At 30.8% G+C, this 21,622-nt stretch overlaps 1 protein-coding gene across 2 annotated transcripts; it reads left to right on the top strand.

The window, feature by feature from the left end:
* Positions 1 to 289: 289 nt before the first annotated feature.
* Positions 290 to 20,205, top strand: LOC111686253 (homeobox protein 5). 2 transcript variants are annotated; one of them, XM_046953564.1, is made up of 9 exons: positions 290 to 503; positions 658 to 734; positions 5,745 to 5,831; positions 11,819 to 13,423; positions 13,499 to 13,635; positions 14,489 to 16,682; positions 16,805 to 17,878; positions 17,946 to 18,370; positions 19,608 to 20,205. In XM_046953564.1, exons 4-9 carry the CDS (start codon positions 11,975 to 11,977, stop codon positions 19,804 to 19,806), a joined length of 5,478 nt encoding a protein of 1,825 aa, XP_046809520.1. In that variant the 5' UTR covers positions 290 to 503; positions 658 to 734; positions 5,745 to 5,831; positions 11,819 to 11,974; the 3' UTR covers positions 19,807 to 20,205. The 2 variants fall into 2 exon arrangements, with proteins under 2 accessions (XP_046809520.1, XP_046809522.1); XM_046953566.1 differs by lacking the exon at positions 658 to 734.
* Positions 20,206 to 21,622: the final 1,417 nt, after the last annotated feature.

The following is a 21,622-nucleotide window of genomic DNA, read 5'->3' as shown; positions in this document are numbered from 1 at the left end:
CTTTTGCGGATTTTTGAAACAATTGGGGCCTTCGCTGGTCCCAATAGTAAAAGTAAAAGAGGATTGAATTTTGACGTAAACGAACGAAATGCAATTGGCCCAAAACAAACTGAATGAAGTTTTAATCTAGGAAAAAAATGCAAAATAAATTTTAAAAATCAAAACACAATAAAGTGAATAAAATTTATCTATAACGCTTAATTTAAAATCAATAAATATAAAAATTGTTTAATTAAATAATTTATATTGTTTACATTATACTGTTGTCTTTCTTTTAACCTGCAGCGCAATTATTTGTTTGCAAATTAATCAAATCACTAAAATAGCAAAAAAAAAAAAAATAAACTAATTCAAATTAAAAAAAAACGCAATTAGTAAATGAGTGAAATAATTACAACAATTGCAATATTGGCAATTGGAACAAATCCAATGTTTTTAAAAACTAATTTAAAACAACAACTCAACAGTTGCAACATTAATTATCATTATACAACAACAAAAAGGTAAACAAATTACCAAAAAAACAATGAAAAAATTTTACAATAATTTTCTTTTACAACTTTAAAACAAATTATTAAAATCATTAAAAAGAAAAACTTTGTTTTAAATTTACTTTCCAACTTGAGAACTCACTTATCTCTCTCATTCTCTCTTAAGTGATTTTTAAGTGAGTGTGACCTCAACGTTAATTATCACCAAGAAAAAGGAGTAAAACATAATGAAAACAGCAGCATGTAAGTTTGTAAAAGAAAAAAAAATCATTAATTTGACACACATTTTTTTTAGTTTTTATAAAAATTTCAATATGAGAGATTGATAGAGGGACCCCTTGTTAGAATTTTGTATTATTTTAGGGTGTTAGACAGAAATGGAAAATTTAGTACTATTGTAATGTTACAATACCTTTTTATATAAAATCACTCTCTGAAAAGTCTAGTCTATAGTCTAGTATAGTCTAGTCTATAGTCGAGTCTATAGTCGAGTCTGTAGGCTATTCTATAGTCTAGTCTATTGTCTAGTCTATTGTCTAGTCTATTGTCTAGTCTATAGTATAGTCTACAATCTAGTCTATAGTCTAAAGATTGGTCTAAAGCCTAGTCTATTGTCCTGTTTATAGTCTAGTCTATAGCCTAGTCGACAATCTAGTCGATAGCCTAGTCTATAGACTAGTATATAATCTAGTCTATAGTCTAGTCCATAGTCTAATCTATAGTCTAGCCTATAGTCTATAGTATAGTCCATAGCCTAATCTATAGTTTAGTCTATGGTCTAGTCTATAGTCTAGTCTATAGTAAAGTTTATAGTCTAGTTTATAATCTAGTCTATAGTCTAGTCTATAGTCTAGTCTATAGTCTAGTCTATAGTCTAGTCTATAGTCTAGTCTATAGTCTAGTCTATAGTCTAGTCTATAGTCTAGTCTATAGTCTAGTCTATAGTCTAGTCTATAGTCTAGTCTATAGTCTAGTCTATAGTCTAGTCTATAGTCTAGTCTATAGTCTAGTCTATAGTCTAGTCTATAGTCTAGTCTATAGTCTAGTCTATAGTCTAGTCTATAGTCTAGTCTATAGTCTAGTCTATAGTCTAGTCTATAGTCTAGTCTATAGTCTAGTCTATAGTCTAGTCTATAGTCTAGTCTATAGTCTAGTCTATAGTCTAGCCTATAGTCTAGTCTATAGTCTAGTCTATAGTCTAGTCTATAGTCTAGTCTATAGTCTAGTCTATAGTCTAGTCTATAGTCTAGTCTATAGTCTAGTCTATAGTCTAGTCTATAGTCTAGTCTATAGTCTAGTCTATAGTCTAGTCTATAGTCTAGTCTATAGTCTAGTCTATAGTCTAGTCTATAGTCTAGTCTATAGTCTAGTCTATAGTCTAGTCTATAGTCTAGTCTATAGTCTAGTCTATAGTCGAGTCTATAGTCAAGTCTATAGTCTAGTCTATAGTCTAGTCTATAGCCTAGTCTATAGTCTAGTCTATAGCCTAGTCTATAGTCTAGTCTATAGCCTAGTCTATAGTCTAGTCTATAGTCTAGTCTATAGCTTAGTCTATAGTCTAGTCTATAGTCTAGTCTATAGTCTATAGCCTAGTCTGTAGTCTAGTCTATAGTCTAGTCTATAGTCTAGTCTATAGTCTAGTCTATAGTCTAGTCTATAGTCTAGTCTATAGTCTAGTCTATAGCCTAGTCTATAGCCTAGTCTATAGTCTAGTATATAGCCTAGTCTATAATCTAGTCTATAGTCTAGTTCATAGTCTAATCTATAGTCTAGCCTATAGTCTATAGTCTAGTCCATAGCCTAATCTATGGTTTAGTCTATGGTCTAGTCTGTAGTCTAGTCTATAGTAAAGTTTATAGTCTAGTTTATAATCTAGTCTATAGTCTAGTCCAGCGATAGGCAGAGAATGCAAGATTTGTTCTCTGACCGTTTTTTGCATGTGTTAGCATACTTAAATGTGAAAGAAAGAGTACAAGAGAGCTCATTTGAGAGCTCACTGTGTTTCGCTGGTCTAGTCTATAGCCTAGACAATAGTCTTGTCTATAGTCCAGTCCAGTATGTCATTAGTCTGGTCCATAGTTTTGTTTAAAATCTAGTCTATAATCTATGCTATAGAATATTCTATAATCTATTCTAAAGTCTAGTCAATGGTCTTGTCTATAATATTGTCTATAGTCAAGTCTACAGTCTAGTCCATAGTCTTTTATTTCCATAGTTTAGTCTATAGTCTAGTCTACACTCTAGTTTATATTGTAGTCTTTAGTCAGGTCTATAGTCTAGTTTTAAGTCTAGTCTACAGTCAAGTCTATGGTTTAGTCTAAGGTCCAGTTAATGGTCTTGTTTATAATCCAATCTGTTCTATGGTCTAATTTCTAGCCTAGTTTTTGGTGTATACTTTAATCTAGTATATAGTCTAGTCGTAGACGAGCACATAAAAGTATGTGCTAATTTTGAAAGAGTTGTTAGTTCCATGCCTGGTGTAGAGACCCTAAATAAACTCTGTCTATTTGCTTATTTTAATAAATATTTTTTATGTGATAAACTATTTAGTTAATATATAGTTTTTTTTTTAATTTATTTTACATGTGTTTTTATCAATTTTTCTTTCTTACATTACATCAAACGTGTCGTTTAAATATTGAACATGAACATGCCAAGTGCTTGTTTTTTCGATTTTTTTGTTTTCTATTTTTTTTTATAAATTATATCATTAATTTCTCTTGATTTCACTAAAAAGAAAAACTAAAATATTCTTTTAATTCTGTTATGATTTTCTCTACTTTTATTTTATTATTTTTTTTTTTTTTGTTTATTTTTATATCACACTTACTCTCTCTCTCTCTCTCTCTCTCTCTTTCGGTGCTTTTATTTACTTGCATATGTTCAGTTGTATATCAGTCTATCTTTTGTTTATTATTATTTTTTTTTCTTCGTATTTTGGTTTCGATCAGTTGTTTTTTGTTTATATTTTTTTCACTTTATTTATGTTTTATCGTGTTAGTGTGTAAGTATGTAGACATGTATATACATATTTTTTGGCTAAATACGTGTTATTATTTTTCTCATTATAGCACTGACTCTCTTCATTTTTTATTAGTTCTTTTTATTTCTCTTTCTCTTTACTCCAGTCTGTCCTCCCCTCCCCCCAACCTTCTACTGCTCCCTCTTCCACTTTTATAATGGTTTAGTATGTTATGTGTTTTTTTTTTTTACTTTTATTTTGTTTTCATTTAATCAGTCAGTGCAATGCCTTTCTTGGTCATACACATGTATCTATTATTTTCCATACATACATATATACGTTTGTATGTAGTAAATACATATGTTTTATAGTGTATGTAATGACAAAGTAACTGGTTAGTAATTTTAACCCATTATGATGTGTTAGATAAGTAAATATAGTCGAAATTATTTAAAAGATAAGTAGGTAATACGGAGAATCTATCCTAGAGTAAAGGGATTCAAAACCTAGTCCCATGATCATTGTTGCTTTACGAAATTCAATCAGAATTCTTAACGGACAGTATTGGAGCTATTTAACAAACCCTAGAGAGTAATCCTTCACGGAATCTGATTTCGTGTTGTTCGGCAAGGACGATTTCTAATACTAAAACTAATCCCAGTCTTTGCAATAAACTTGTTGAGAGAATTCTTTATGACATCGTCAAGATCACAAGATCACAATATACTCTCGACAAATATCGCCATAATCAAAACGAATCCATAACGACGGATTCGTTATGCAGAGTTATAAGAAAACAATCTTTCGCCAAAACGTTAAAGGAAAGTCTTATGGATATAGACATACTAGTTGAAGTTCCCGGTTCTGCAGTTTCTATATAACTTGGTAACGACTTGTTATATCTTGACTTAAAGATCTCTCTTTGATTTTTCCTGTGTACTCTCAACTGACGACTGACAATTCCTAAAGAACCAATTATGTAACTAGTTTTATAACAACTTCTTTTTCTCTAGTTTATGATATATTCTTGAGTATTTAAAGGGTCCATATTAGAGGTTAATATTTCACAAATATATACAACAACAATGATCATTTAAATAAAAAATCACATGTCTACACCTGATGATGGAACTCATTTGCCGCTTTTTAATGGATGTCCATACAGATATGGGTGTTTTTTAAACGATCATTATGTAGACATAATTACATAAATTGTTCCAAATAAAACTTTTTTTTACCAAATAATCAGTTGAATAAGAATTTTATTAATCATTTATAAATGTAATTTATTTCTGGTACTCACATCAAATTTGTTCCATTTTACATGTCATTAAATGAGTCAAATAATAATAAAAAGGAAATGAAATTATTATGAGAATTTTTTCTTTATAAAAAAGTATGAAATGTATAAATTAATTTAAATTGGGTTGAGTTTTTTTTTAATGGTCAATTCAGAATGGAAAATGTAGTTTATTTTTGGCGTTTAACAGAATCAAAGAGATTTTTAAAAGAAATTATAGAATTTTATATTAATACACCCGCATGTTTTGAATGTGTTGTTAAATTAACGTAAAACTAATTTGATGTTATAAAAGTTTTATAATTTTATTTTATTAAAAGAATTGCATCACTCTTTCTTTGTTCAAAGATTAGTTTTAAAAATATGTTTTTTTAAAATACAATATCCGTTAAATTATTATTAATGACGATGTTAATGGTGTTGATGATGTATTTTTTAAGGTTTTTAAAAATTCTAAAAACAGAGAAATATAATTTAAATGTCAAGGAACTAAAAGTATCTTTTTATAGTGTTAAACTCGCCCAAATAAAAAACTCTTTGTTTTCGCAGATTTTCAATTTAAAAAACGGTTATTTATATTCAAAATGTTTTTTCAATTTAAGTTCTAAAATGATGACACACATTATTTTCTAAATGTATGTATTTATGTATATCTGTATGTACATTGATATTATAAGCAGAAATTGTACATTCATTTTATTTGTGCCAATAATCCAAATGATTAATTCGCTTTGTTTGACCACATAACCAGATTGTTTCTTTGAAATATTATTTTAAATATTTCAAAATATCTTCTGTGATTATACCTACTCGAAGATTTTGTTTTGTTCTTTGTTTACATTTTATAATTTTTAACTCAAAATTTTGAATATTAATTCATATTTTAGATTTCTAAAAATAAAGATTTAAATTATTCTGAAATAAATTATGAAAATTTTGTGTGATTAAATCTAATACTAATTTTAAGTTTTCGTTATCTTTTAAATTTCAGAATGTTTCAATTTATACTGACAATGGTTGTTATATAACCCAGTTGGCCGTGTATTTGCAGGCAGCAAGTTTACAACAAAAGATTGTGGTGAGTAGAGGCTAAAACTAACTTATATTAATACTGATTATAAACATAGATAGATAGATAGATAGATAGATAGATAGATAGATAGATAGATAGATAGATAGATAGATAGATAGAAAGAAAGATAGATAGATAGATAGATAGATAGATAGATAGATAGATAGATAGATAGATAGATAGATAGATAGATAGATAGATAGATAGATAGATAGTAGATAGATAGATAGATAGATAGATAGATAGATAGATAGATAGATAGATAGATAGATAGATAGATAGATAGATAGATAGATAGATAGATAGATAGATAGATAGATAGATAGATAGATAGATAGATAGATAGATAGATAGATAGATAGATAGATAGATAGATAGATAGATAGATAGATAGATAGATAGATAGATAGATAGATGGATAGATAGATAGATAGATAGATAGATAGATAGATAGATAGATAGATAGATAGATAGATAGATAGATAGATATATAGATAGATAGATAGATAGATAGATAGATAGATAGATAGATAGATAGATAGATAGATAGATAGATAGATAGATAGATAGATAGATAGATAGATAGATAGATAGATAGATAGATAGATAGATAGATAGATAGATATATAGATAGATAGATAGATAGATAGATAGATAGATAGATAGATAGATAGATAGATAGATAGATAGATAGATAGATAGATAGATAGATAGATAGATATATAGATATATAGATATATAGATATATAGATAGATAGATAGATAGATAGATAGATAGATAGATAGATAGATAGATAGATAGATAGGTAAATAGATAGAGAGATAGATAGATAGATAGATAGATAGATAGATAGATAGATAGATAGATAGATAGATAGATAGATAGATAGATAGATAGATAGATAGATAGATAGATAGATAGATAGATAGATAGATAGATAGATCGATAGATAGATAGATAGATAGATAGATAGATAGATAGATAGATAGATATATTCTTTAACGATTCTTGTAATATATTGTTAAATTTACCAAAAATTTTATAAATTAAAATCGAAATTTGTTATTGAATAACATAAAATACAACCTTAAATACGTAAATTAAATAAAATTTCCTAACATTTCACAACAAATTTATACGATTTTATCATAATTTTACTTTCTCTATTACATCTTTCACCCTCTCCCCATTACAAAGTGCTCTCCCACAGCAACTCTCCTTAAAACATAAATGGAAAAACTCAATGTATTTGCAAAATTCTCAATGTTTTTGTTATTGTGATTTTCCCATAATTTTATTTTATATTCGCTCAAAGTAATGAGATTTTCTCAATATGTACATAATAGATATGTAAGGAAGTGTTGGTGTAACTTGAACATAAACGCACACACTTACATACATATTTATGTTGTTCTAGTTTGTGTATGCAGGTCAAGACTTTAAACGGAAAGTAAAGTAACGAAATACAAAATCAAAAACAACAACAACAATAATATAAACATTGTATGTATACTATGTATGTATATAAACAACAACCTTGTTTCAACATAAATGTTGCTTGGCAACATGTAATTGTATGTATGAGCGAATAAAACAACAAATGAAAATGTCAGCAACATGTTGTTTTGTACATAAAAAAATACAATTACGTAGATACTGCATAACAGGGTTGGAGAAGTTGATTCAATATTTAGAATTATTTCAAACATATACAGAAAACTAAAGACTAGACTATAGACTAGACTAGACTATAGACAAGACTATAGACTAGACTATAGACTAGACTATAGACTAGACTATAGACTAGACTATAGACTAGACTATAGACTAGACTATAGACTAGACTATAGACTAGACTATAGACTAGGCTATAGACTAGACTATAGACTACACTATAGACTACACTATAGACTACGCTATAGACTAGACTATAGACTAGACTATAGACTAGACTATAGACTAGACTATAGACTAGACTATAGACTAGACTATAGACTAGACTATAGACTAGACTATAGACTAGACTATAGACTAAACTATAGACTAGACTATAGACTAGACTATAGACTAGACTATAGACTAGACTATAGACTAGACTATAGACTAGACTATAGACTAGACTATAGACTAGACTATAGACTAGACTATAGACTAGACTATAGACTAGACTATAGACTAGACTATAGACTAGACTATAGACTAGACTATAGACTAGACTATAGACTAGACTATAGACTAGACTATAGACTAGACTATAGACTAGACTATAGACTAGACTATAGACTAGACTATAGACTAGACTATAGACTAGACTATAGACTGGACTATAGACTGGACTATAGACTAGACTATAGACTAGACTATAGACTAGACAATAGACTAGACTATAGACTAGACTATAGACTAGACTATAGACTAGACTATAGACTAGACTATAGACTAGACTATAGACTAGACTATAGACTAGACTATAGACTAGACTATAGACTAGACTATAGACTAGACTATAGACTAGACTATAGACTAGACTATAGACTAGACTATAGACTAGACTATAGACTAGACTATAGACTAGACTATAGACTAGACTATAGACTAGACTATAGACTAGACTATAGACTAGACTATAGACTAGACTATAGACTAGACTATAGACTAGACTATAGACTAGACTATAGACTAGACTATAGACTAGACTATAGACTAGACTATAGACTAGACTATAGACTAGACTATAGACTAGACTATAGACTAGACTATAGACTAGACTATAGACTAGACTATAGACTAGACTATAGACTAGACTATAGACTAGACTATAGACTAGACTATAGACTAGACTATAGACTAGACTATAGACTAGACTATAGACTAGACTATAGACTAGACTATAGACTAGACTATAGACTAGACTATAGACTAGACTATAGACTAGACTATAGACTAGACTATAGACTAGACTATAGACTAGACTATAGACTAGACTATAGACTAGACTATAGACTAGACTATAGACTAGACTATAGACTAGACTATAGACTAGACTATAGACTAGACTATAGACTAGACTATAGACTAGACTATAGACTAGACTATAGACTAGACTATAGACTAGACTATAGACTAGACAATAGACTAGACTATAGACTAGACTATAGACTGGACTATAGACTAGACTATAGACTAGACTATAGACTAGACTATAGACTAGACTATAGACTAGACTATAGACTAGACTATAGACTAGACAATAGACTAGACTATAGACTAGACTATAGACTAGACTATAGACTAGACTATAGACTAGACTATAGACTAGACTATAGACTAGACTATAGACTAGACTATAGACTAGACTATAGACTAGACTATAGACTAGACTATTGACTAGATTATAGACTAGACTATAGACTAGACTATAGACTAGACTATTGACTAGACTATTGACTAGACTATAGACTAGACTGTATTTTACTATAGACTAGACTAGACTAAAGACTAGTTAATTGACTAGACTATAGACCAGACTATAGTCTAGACTGTAGACCAAACTATAGACCAGACTATAGTCTAGACAATAGACCAGACTATAGACTAGATTATAGACCAGACTATAGACTTGACTAGTCTATTGTCAAGCCTATACAATAAACTATTGGCAGGACAAAACATTAGGCTTAACTTCAACTACTTCATACTAAAGTTTCATAATCCCATTTCCACATTAACATTTTCCATCTCTGTTACATATTGCATTTTGTTGGTTGGATACAATTCAGTAGATTTTTTTTTCGTTCGTATTTGTATTGAACTGGTTTCTTTATACTACATTACGAAATTACAAAATTTGAAATGAGGGTTTTAGACTGACTTTTTTGTTTTGTTTTTGTTTGTCTATTTTAAATGCATTTGAATGAAAAACCTTGTAATACAAAATAAAATTACAGAAAAAAAACAAGAAATATGACGTCATATTACTAAGTTTTATATATATGAAGATAGAATGAGTTTCTATGGGGGCTGGTAAATTGTTGTCATGTTCTGTTTTTTTTTTATATAATATTTTTCAAATTGAGGTTTTTAGGTCACGCCCCCTTATTTCGCAAAAAAATAAAAATAGAAGAAATAAATATTAATTTGTTGCATTCTTTATGTATTTTAATGACCAAGAACTAGATACCTAACATATTAACCTACATGCATTTCGTATACTACTATTCCAAGTAATCAGCAACAAACAATTTTGACCTTAATTTTCTGGCTCTTCTTCTGCTTGAAATGATTTTCCTCTTCCTTTTTATATTATGAATTTATGGCTCAATAAAGGAAGTAGGTAGACGACAATAATACTACAATATTTAACAATTAAAATATCTACTATATATAATATTGTATATATGTATATGAAATATATATTGTTGTTTTTGTTGCTAACTGTTTTTCATGTTGACCTAGTTTCAAAAGTGGGGAGCACTAAAAATAATTGTAACGTTAAAAAAAATTGCATTATTTAAAGAAAATATTAAATTTTTTTCTATAAATTATTTTGCACATGATAAATACAATGAATGACATTCATACATCTCCGTGTTTAGATTGAACAAGGTTTTCAATATAAAAATTCATTATTCTCACAATTAATTTAATTATGTATTTAATTTGATATGAAAATTGGCGGGTGATGTTTTATATATAACTTTGAATAAAAGTTATTTGAAAGTTTAAATTGTTTAAAATTAAAATTAAAAAAAAAAACTTTTTATTAGCTAAATCTTTTTATAAGAAAAAACATTTGATGTAATATCAATCTTTAAATAACTTTTTTTTTTTGAGAAAAAGCTCTTTAAAAGCTAGTTATAAGGAAAAGCTTTTAACAAACTGAGAAAAAGTTTTAAAAAGCTTTTTATGAACAACCTTACAAAAAGCTGTAATAGCTTTTTAATGAGGAAAAGCTCTTAAAAGTTATTTATAAGGAAATGCTTAAAAAAACTATTTATGAGAAAAATTTTTAAATATATTTTTAAGAAAAAGCTCTTAAAAGCTAGTTATAAGGAAAAGCTCTCTAAAAAGCATTTTATGCCAAATATTTTTAAAAAGCTCTTTATGAAAATGGCTACAAAAAGCTTTAAATAGATTTTTCATTAGCAAATGCCCTAAAAAGCTAGTTATAAGGAAAAGCTCTTTATAAGAATCACTAAAGCTGTAATAGCTTTTTAATGAGGAAAAGCTTTTAAAAAGGCTATTTATGAGAAACATCTTTAAATATATTTTTAAAGAAAAGCTTATAAAAGCTAGTTAGAAGAAAAAGCTCTAAAAAGCTTTTTATGAGAAAAAGTTTAAAAAAGCATTATATGAAAATGGCTATAGAAAGCTTTAAATAGATTTTTCATGAACAAAAGCCCTTAAAAGCTAGTTATAGAGAAAAGCTCTTAACAAACTGAGAAAAAGATTTAAAATGCTCTTTATGAAAAATGCTACAGAAAACTGCTTTTAATGAGGAAAAACATAAAAAACTATTTATGACTACTATTTATATATTTTTAAAGAAAAAGCTTTTAAAAGCTAGTTAGAAGAAAAGGCTTTAAAAAGCCTTTTATGAGAAAATGTTTTAAAAAGCTCTTTATGAAAATGGCTACAGAAAGCTTTAAATGGGTTTTTTATGAGCAAAGGCTCTTAAAAGCTTTTTATAAGAAAGGGCTTTAAAAAGCTTTTTATGAAAAAAAGTTCTAAAAAGCTTTTATGGCAAAAACATCTATGCGAATAGGTTATCTATGTAAATAGGTTCTAAAGTAAAAATTTCTTCAAAATCTTTTTACTTCAAGAGACTGTAAGCTAGAATACATCCTGTAAATTCTTAGATAAAATAGAAATATTCTTAGATAAAACCCATTGAAAGTTAAAGTTATATAGACTTTTTAATAAATCTAAACGAATACAAACTTTCAATCCTGTTTAAAAACAAAAACTAAAAAATTATTTCCTTTCTTTTCAGTTCTATAGTTGGAAAAGAAAAGCCAGACAGACAGACAAAAGGCCTCTTTCGTTTTGAGCGAGAGCAGCATCGTGTTGAGTGACAGAAACAATAAAACATTAAAGACAACGAGACAAATTTTTTTTGTTACGAAATTGTTTTAAAAAAGCTGCCATTATGATACCAACAACCGCCACAAGTTCTTCACCACCCATTGCCTCCGTTGGCAGCATTGGTAATCAATTAAATAATTCACCCCCTATAGCCGGTAGTGCCAATGCCAGCAATGGCACCAGCGCAGCCGCTGCTGGAACAGGACAAGGAAATATAAGCGCTTTTCTAGGTATAGCATCATTGATTTTGGAGGGTAGAGCCTTAGCTGAAGATGAATATGCCATACAGACAACACGTAATGAGCTTAAAACATCTTTGGGCGCCAATACGGGCGACTGTGGTCGACAATCACCCAAGCCTTCAACATCAAGAGCGGCTTTTGGCGAAAACTTGGGCAATTCGATGGGTCCAATTGCTACTAGTTCATTTTCTATTGATTTGGCCAATTATTTGGGACGTAAATCGTCAAATTCTCCCGATTCGACTACTTCTTCATTTTTGAGAGACTACTACAGCAGTAGTAGTGAGAGTGCTTCTTCGTCTGTGGAGAGTAATCATAGTCGTTGGTCGCAAAAACTAAGTCAATTGAGACAAGAATCTCCTAGTGCTCATCATCATGTTTTGGCGGCTAGACAGCGTGTAGCTGTTGAGTGCCCCAGAGGCTCAGATGCAGAATATGTGGCCTTGTCCATAAATACCGATCATCATGGTACGCATGAAGATAGAAGAGGTGGCGATTTTGAGATTATACGCAGAATGTCCATTAATCAAATGAATTTTTATAATTCTCCCAATTCTATGGGAGGCGGTGGAGGCGTAGTAGGTGGCGGTAGTGCTGGTTCTACCGAAAATTTCATGTGCTCTTTACAATCTCTAGCCAGCAATACCTGTCTACGTGTTGGCAATCCCCTATTAGTCAACAACACTTCTCCACCCAGATATTCAAATAATAGACAAATTTCTTCCTCCTCGCCTAGATTTTCGACACCAACACAACATCAACAATTAGATATTTCAACTGGTTCGGCCAGCAGTAGTTCTAGCAGTAACACTAGTGGTGTTGTTGGTGCGATTTCAGCCAATTCCTGGCACAATTCTTCAACTCCTCATCTGGCCAATAGCGGTAGCAATAGCAGCTCAAATAATAAAGAATATTTATTACGTAAAACAAGTACAACAACCCAACGTATGGCTATACCTTCTGCTCAAACGGCCAGCAATAATAAAACTATTAACTCTTCTACGCCCAACCAAAATTTACATTCGAATATTTTTAGTCGAAATTCTCTTATTATACCTTCGGTTACTACAACAAACTCAAACTCTGGAACAGTAACAACGACACCATCGACGATGACAACATCTCCATCATCTATTGCAAGTCGTCAAAATCAAACATACCCGCAACAGGGTCCACACTGTGATCAGTTCCTTAAAAAAATGGGACTAGCCAAAGGTGATGCCTCAGAAACTGAGGAACACCACTGTGATATGTCGTACGTTAACATAACGGTAAATAATTGGAAAACGATTTAGAAAGTGATTAAACCTTTAAAAATTTGTTGTTTTTTTATTTTTCTATTGCAGTGCACACGTTGGCGTGCCTATTGTATTAAAATGGAAAATATTTTAGCTCGTGGAGAGCCCATATGCATTGAAGTATATTTGGGTCCAGTCGGTAACAAAATTTTACTGGAACAATGGATAATAACACAAAAAGAAAAGTGAGTATTTTGAGGTTATATATTTGACAAGGTTGGGCAAGTAAAATAAAGTAATTATGACATTGGAAATGCTTGTACTTTTACATATACTAAGGGCAGGGGTTTCTGAAGATAATCTTTATTCTTTGGGTTTAAATGTTTATTTATATTTTTTCTAAAAGTTTTCATTTTTACAAAAGTAATGTTTGCAAAAAACAGCTGTTTATTGTTTACGTTTTTGACTGAAAAGTTGGCAATACTAACAAAATTAATTTATCTTAGATCCTAAACTGAAAAGCACAATCTTCAGTTAAAGTCCGCCTAAACTTGTTCCGTGTTAAATCTAACAACAAGTAAAGCCTAGTTTAACTGATTAGTAAGAAAACCGCCCTAAGACTAGAGACTAGAATAAAGTATAGACTACAGCATGTACAAGACTATAGACTAGAAAATAGACTAGGTTATAGAGTAAACGGTAGACTTGACTATAGGCTAGACTTAGTACTTAACAAAGGATTAGACTGTAGATTAAACTATAGACTAGATTATTGATTAGACTAAAGAATGGTAAATAAGCTAGTCTTTATACTAGTCTATGTATTATAGTCTAGACTAAACTGTAGACTTACTTAAAGACTAGATTGTAGACTACACCATTGACTAGACTATTGACTAGCAACTAGACTACACTATAGTAAATACTATATAAGGCAGTCTTTGCAAGGTCAAACATTATAAGTTATTACTTGGAACAATGCTTCGATTTTCCATTAGTTTCTCTTTGTTTTATTACACAACTGATAAAATAATCCATTGTTTTAAATGCATATTTCTAATATTATTTAATATTTTTATTAATATAAAAACTATGCAGACAACCACCGCCTACAATGACGCTGCCCTCGTTGTGTAGTGCCATACGCAGTCAATTGTATTTTTCGCAAATCAGTGCCTGGTGTGATCTTATTAAGAAATCGGACAAGACCATTTATGAAACCGGTCGCGTTATCTACACTACACCACAACAAACAACAACAAGTGCAGCTGGCGATTTGGCAACTACAACAACAGCAAACAATGCAATAACTACAGCACCGACAGCAACATCAACTACCTCAATGCTGCAACACTCCACAGCCTTAACACCATCATTAAATAGTGGAAATATTGGCAATGTTATCGGTGTTGGTGGTGGTGGTGGTGGCGGTGTTGTCGGTATTACAGTAGGAGTAGGGAGTGTTAAAAAACGACCATCAGCACCACGTTTAAATATTTTCTATCGTATAAAACAATACGATAGCACTGCTTGCTTTAATTCAAAACCGAATGTACACAATTTTCCAAATGTCAATATTACGGAAAATTGTAGTGTATCGGTTTGTCTAAAAAGTCTTCCACGTATTACGGGGGGTATACCAAAAGTTGGCACATTAACCGCAACACAACAGCAACAGAATCCAACAACAACAACAAGTGGGTTGACAACTGCGACAACAGCAACACCACCCGTAAATTCTGCAACACCAACGTGTTTTGCAGCTAAAAATAAAACAAAAGCGGCAACAGCGAAAGCAACAACTTCTGCAAACGTTGCAACAGTAGTAGCGGCGTCTGCATCAACATTAACAACAAATGCCAACAACAAATCAACAATTTTAATAATGAACTGTGATAATAATTTAAAGGAACATCAGCAACAAAAACAATTAACTGCCTCCGCCTCTTCTTCACTTTGCTCCTCCTTTGCTGTGAATGGTAAAAATTGCAAAATATCTGCTGGCCAACAGCAGGATTTTCAAGATGCAGATTTTGAATTTGATGATCAGCACATAGATCTGTGTGCCGGTGGTGATAATAGCACAATTTCTTGTGGGGGCAGTGCCAGTGTTGGTGATTGTGATAGTTCTAATTCCTCATTTAGTACAAACAACTGTGGAAATCTTTCACATCGTGAAAAGCAACTTCTCAAATATCGTAAACGCATGTTGAAACGAGATAAAAAACAACAACTGCGTAAAACCAATGAAAATATTTCCGCAACAAATCAAAAACAACAAGAAACGGATAATGTTAATAATAAAATGGAACAAGGAGAAGATGATGATGAAGTGGATGATGAAGGTGATGATAGGGTTGGTGATGTGGATGATGATGATAATGGCAATAATAGTGATACCGCCGATCGTACAGAAAACAAATGTAGCATTAATAGTTTAGCAGCAAAAGGCCAAAGACAACAACAATTACCAAATAATCATATAAATAGCATTCCTACAAATCAACAACAACAACAACAGCATCACCAACAAGTCAAAATGATCTCAACTGGTACTCAAACTATCACCAACACTTGTACAGCTTGTGGTTTTGAAAAGTCAATGATATGTCTTAAGTGTAATCCTCTAATAAAAGTTAATAGTGATGAAGAAAACATGGATGCTGAGACATCATCAGCCAGTAGTTTAAGTAGTAGTGATATTATACATACACCACGTAATAACGCCGAATTATTATTACAAGCCATACAACGTACACCGAAGTCAAATAAGAAACATAAACATAAATCCAAAGACTCAAATCAAATGGCTGCCATAAAACAACCAACAATAAACAGCAATAGTAGTAATAATATTAGAATTTCATCTAACCAAAACACCAGCACTATGAATGGTAAAGGTGGCAACAACATTAGTACTAGTGGTAATGGTGTCATCAATGGTATCAGTAGTAATCTTAACAATCAAGTGGTTGGCTGTCAGTTATGCAAACGTCAAAAGACCCAACATCATTTTAATCAGCCATCAGGAGAGGAATTATCTTCAGAAGATAGTAATTCTTTCTTGAATACTTCGGATAAAAATATAAATGAACATACGGCTGCTGCTGGTGATGATGATGCCGATGATGGTGATGGTGGCGACAATGAAACGGATGGTGGGAAAGTTCTTTTAAGTGATTGTGTGGATAATGTAGCATTTGTAATGAATGCTGAACATGCCGATGACAATAATGTGAGAAAAATGTCAACATCAGAAAGATCATGCAGCGATCACGAAGTAATGGAAGAAGTAAGTACAGCTCAGTTAGCAATGTTTATAAAATGTCAGTGAGTTTTACTTACTGACTTACTTAGTTATTTACTTCCTTATTTCCTTACTTATTTACTTACTTTCATTCCTTTTTTCAACAGGAATATTTTGAAACCTCTACGAAACTAACACCCAACATAGATCGCTGTTCTTTGAACAGCAAGTCGTATTACGCTCAAATTTCCCGACCAAGTGCAAATGGCAGCACGGATAGAATAGAATATCAGCAACAACGTTCATGCTCAACGCCACCCTTACAAGAGCAAACGGAAAATTCTTCTTCTAATAGTAACGATACCACCAATTCCTCATTGATTATGATGGCACAATTTAAAACACCCACACCAAGTGAACAATATCAAAATGCCATAAAAAATAAAATGCAACAAAAACAACAACAGCCCCAACAACCCCATAAACATACACCTAAACCGAATCTTTTGCATATCGCTTGTAATTTCAATAAGAATGAAGAACAGCCACAGAAAAATAGCAAACAGAATGATAATAATACGCCCACTACTCACAATCCATTATTGTTAAGACGTAGTTTACCTAAAGTAAATCTAACACCCATATTTTGTAATCCCAACTCAATGTTGGTGGTATCTTCCTCACCCATTCCCATAGGTAATGGGGTGTGTAATGGTTCGGGGAATTCTATGAAAACAAAGTCGGCAGATATTAATATTACAGAAGCTTCACCAACATTTTCATTTGAATCACCTTCAAGTCCAGCAACTCCATCACTGACGGTACAAAAATCCAACTCAGCACCCACCCTACCAAATTCTCCCTCTCTTTCGCCACGTTTTATTAAAGCTTCCGCCATATATAAAAGAAGATCTCGTCACTTGTCCGATCGTTCGGATCGTTCTTCTTTGGGTTCAGATGAACAATTTTCCGATGAGGATATTGATTCTGGTATGTATAGTCCTTTTGCCACTTCACCGGTCAAGTTGAGAACACGTTTGGCGGCTGTATTTGGTCGTAAACCTTTGTTGGGCAATTTAGAGGAATGTCTGTTGCAACGACGTTTGGTGCCTAAAATTGAAGTAATGGGTTTTAAATTGCTATTGGGTGCCTCGGGCGGTTTTTGTCCCACTCAATTAACCATACCAGCGGCTGCCTATTTTTATGAACTTAAAGGTGAAACCTTAAGTACTCCCTATCTGGTGAGTTAGCAAAAAGATGTTGAAAAATTTAAAGCTTCTTGTAATTTTAAATATTTTTATGTTCTAGTGTGAAATACGTTTGCCACGTAAAGGTTATACGGTGCCACGTTGCGGTACTGTTCAAGCTACTTTGTTAAATCCCATGGGTACAGTGGTACGCATGTTTGTTATACCCTATGATATGCGTGACATGCCCAGTTTACATCAAACCTTTATACGTCAGCGTATTTTAGCAGATTCAGGTATGGAAAGCAATAATGTTTCTAAGTCAAATGATGGGGACCAGCATTTTAATGTTAATGAGGAAAATACTAACATGTATGTTAACAACAAGCAACAGCAGCCAGAAAAGCCTCAATCTATGGAACAACCACAGCAGGGGCAGCAACAGCAACAACAACAACGTTCACCTCTAAGTAACAACGAACATCATTTAGGACACTTTATATCAGCTGAGAATATGAAAAGTCTAAGATATTCCATACATTTGAGGTGAGTTGTTTAACTTAGAGTGGGTTTTTGAGTTGACAATGAAATGCCAATTATTAATCAGCTTAGGGCGAGTTTTTCTGATAAAAATAATCTTGATTCTTTGGTTAAACCTGGTTTAATATATGTTTCGTGTTTTTCAGTAAACCGTAACGTTATTTATTATCTTAGTTTAATTGAGTGTAATTGTGAGAAAACACAATTAACAAAAACAATAAAACAATGATTTCGAAAGAACAAAAACTTAATATTTGAAGTAAATTACAATTTTCTGATTTGTTTTATTTATTAAAAGTTTTAAAAGTATATTTAACATTTTTCCAAAATTTTCCATTTTGCAAAAGTATTATTTGCAAAAAACAGCTGTTCATTGTTTATGTTTTTGAGTGAAATGTTGGCAATAATAACAAAGTTAACTGAACTTAAATCCAAAACTGAAAAACATAATCATCGGTTGAAATTTCTTCTAAATTTGTTCCGTGTTTGATCTAACAGCTAGTTGTAAGTAAGTAGTAAGTAGTAAGAAACCCGTCCTTACTAAGTTAACTAATACTAGATCCATAACTGAAAAACACAGACATCGGTTAAAGTCGGCCCAAATTTGTCCCGAGTTTAATCTAACAGCAAGTTAATTCTACTTTAAGTGAGTAGTATGAAACCCGCCCTGAGTACTCAAAAACGACTTGCGAGTATTGATTTGAATTTAATCCCTAATCATTCACCTAAAGATTGGCCCTTACTATCTTAGGTTTAAAGACTTACTTTTTTACTTACTTACTTACTTACTTACTTACTTACTTACTTACTTACTTACTTACTTACTTACTTACTTACTTACTTACTTACTTACTTACTTACTTACTTACTTACTTACTTACTTACTTACTTACTTACTTACTTACTTACTTACTTACTTACTTACTTACTTACTCACTTACTTACTCACTTACTTACTTACATTTTTACTTACTTACTAACTTACTTACTTACATACTTTTTTACTTACTTACTTACTTACGTACTTACTTACTTACTTACTTACATTTTTACTTACTTACTTACTTACTTACTTACTTACTTACTTACTTACTTACTTACTTACTTACTTACTTACTTACTTACTTACTTACTTACTTACTTACATACATACTTACATACATACTTACCTTCTTATCTATTTACTTACTTATTTATCTACTTACTTACCTATTCATCTAATGTTTTTATTCTTCATTTACAGATTCCAAACATCACGGTCCGGCCGTTTAATGTTACACACCGACATCCGGTTACTGATATCCAGACGCACCGATTGTGATACTGCTGCAGCTCATGCCAAAGGCGTATTGGAAGCACCAAATGAACTTATTACAAATACTGTGATGCCCACAAATCCCAAATATAGTGCACGTCAAGATCAAACCAGTAGTAAAATTTAGTAGTTATTAAAAGCTGCATGTGTGCCAGTCGATATGTTTCAACAGCTGCAACAAAAACTACAACAACGCTGGCAAAGAATATGGGTCTAATTAAACAAAACAAAAAAAAAAACAAATACCTTCATAGTATAATAGTAATTGAGAAAAAAAATGCATAATGAAGTTTATGCTTATGTTAGCAAAAGATTCTTTATGAAATTTAAAATTTTTTTCAAAAAATGTTTTCTCATTTTCCATTTCCACACACCCACACTGAAACACGCCTGTTTTATCTATGTCACCAAAATGCCTTTTTTTTAATTATAATTTTTTTTTATTATTTAAATGATCTGTATTTTTTTATATTTTTTTTAGTTATTATAAATTGTTTTATGTATATATAATATATTTTGTTATGTATTTTTTTTTATTTACAAAAAAGCAAAAAAAAAAAAAAGAAAACTTTGAAATTTTAATAGTTTATGCAATTCTTTGAATATTAATTCAAATTAAAAACATAATTCTTATGAACTTGTGAAAATACCAAAATTTATATGGAAACCATAAAAAACAGTTTCATTTTTAAAATTTTCCAATGGCAGCTTTTTGTTAAGTTATTGCAAATTTTATTTTACTATAAAACGAATTTAAAAATTTTTAAAAAAAGAACATTTTTACTTGGTATTTAGTAGTTTCTTTTTTAATTTTGTTTAAACAAAAATACTTCTTGTTATAGTCCGCTTTGTTTTAATTTTTTTATATATATTTCATTTATCCACCCTTCCCAAATACATCCTCTCCCCCCACTGTGTGTATAGCAAAAATGTTTATGTATATTATTTATTTTATTTTTATTTACTTTATATTACAAATATACATCATACATACGTACGAATACATACAATTCAATATATAGTATATAATAGATATTTAGAAATTTTAAAATTTTTAATCAATATAATCAATTTATTATGTTGTTTTATTATTTTAAAATGAGTATTTTGAAATATGTTTTTTTTCTTTTATTAAATGAATTCAATGTAATTATAATTGTTTTTTTCTTTCTTTTGGTCTTTAAGTTTTGTTTTACGCTTTATAACGTTTGTTTGTTTGCTTTTAGTCAAACTTTTAAATAGTGTAAACAAATTACATACTTATATGTATATGTATGTATATGTATTTGTAGGTGAGGATAACCAACTTAAGTTTGTTTCTTAGCAAAAAAAGAACATTTTTAAAGCATTAAAATTTTGCTATCAGGAATTACGTTATAAGCAAATGTTTTGCAAAAAGAAGAAAGTTGTAAAGGTTTGGATATTTTCTGATGAAAAAATATGGTATTTGGTATCATTGAAGATATAAGGACTTGGGGATAACACCTTGATGGATAAAGTACGCTCTCACTCGGAGGTTCATTGTGATTATAAAATGATGATCAAAGAAGAGGAGAGATGAGTAGAAATAGGTATATTCTGAAGGGGTTCATATCCAGATGGTTTATCAATTAAATTTCCTAAAGAATGAAAAGAGAGAGAATTGTAATCTTCCTATATAAGCCAGTCCAATTATTTATTACTTGCTAAAACCTAATAGACTGCAAGATTTAAGTTACGCACATGTCCACCAGATTTTCATGGAACGTATTTGTTGCCATTGTAGAACTGATTTTTTGTATTCTAGCAGAGTAGCTAATTACATTACAGTACCCTTACTGATAAAAGCGCTTATTGTGTAATACCCCCCTAGCATACCTACCAACACATTAGGTGTTCGCCATAAGGCTCTTGATACCTTGCACTCCATTCTGCTATTACAGGACTGGTTAATGATATCACGG

This window comes from Lucilia cuprina, chromosome 6 (genome assembly GCF_022045245.1).
Source record: "Lucilia cuprina isolate Lc7/37 chromosome 6, ASM2204524v1, whole genome shotgun sequence".
In the NCBI taxonomy this organism is placed as follows: Eukaryota; Metazoa; Arthropoda; class Insecta; order Diptera; family Calliphoridae; genus Lucilia; species Lucilia cuprina.
This window is presented reverse-complemented; position numbering and strand designations above follow the sequence as displayed.

Bases quoted from the DNA above. Each gene is read 5' to 3' on its own strand.
- LOC111686253 (XM_046953566.1), top strand. From the start codon at position 11,975: ATGATACCAACAACCGCCACAAGTTCTTCACCACCCATTGCCTCCGTT. The intron at 13,424-13,498 runs GTAAATAATTGG...TTTCTATTGCAG, and splicing joins TGTCGTACGTTAACATAACG to TGCACACGTTGGCGTGCCTA. The intron at 18,371-19,607 runs GTGAGTTGTTTA...CTTCATTTACAG, and splicing joins AGATATTCCATACATTTGAG to ATTCCAAACATCACGGTCCG.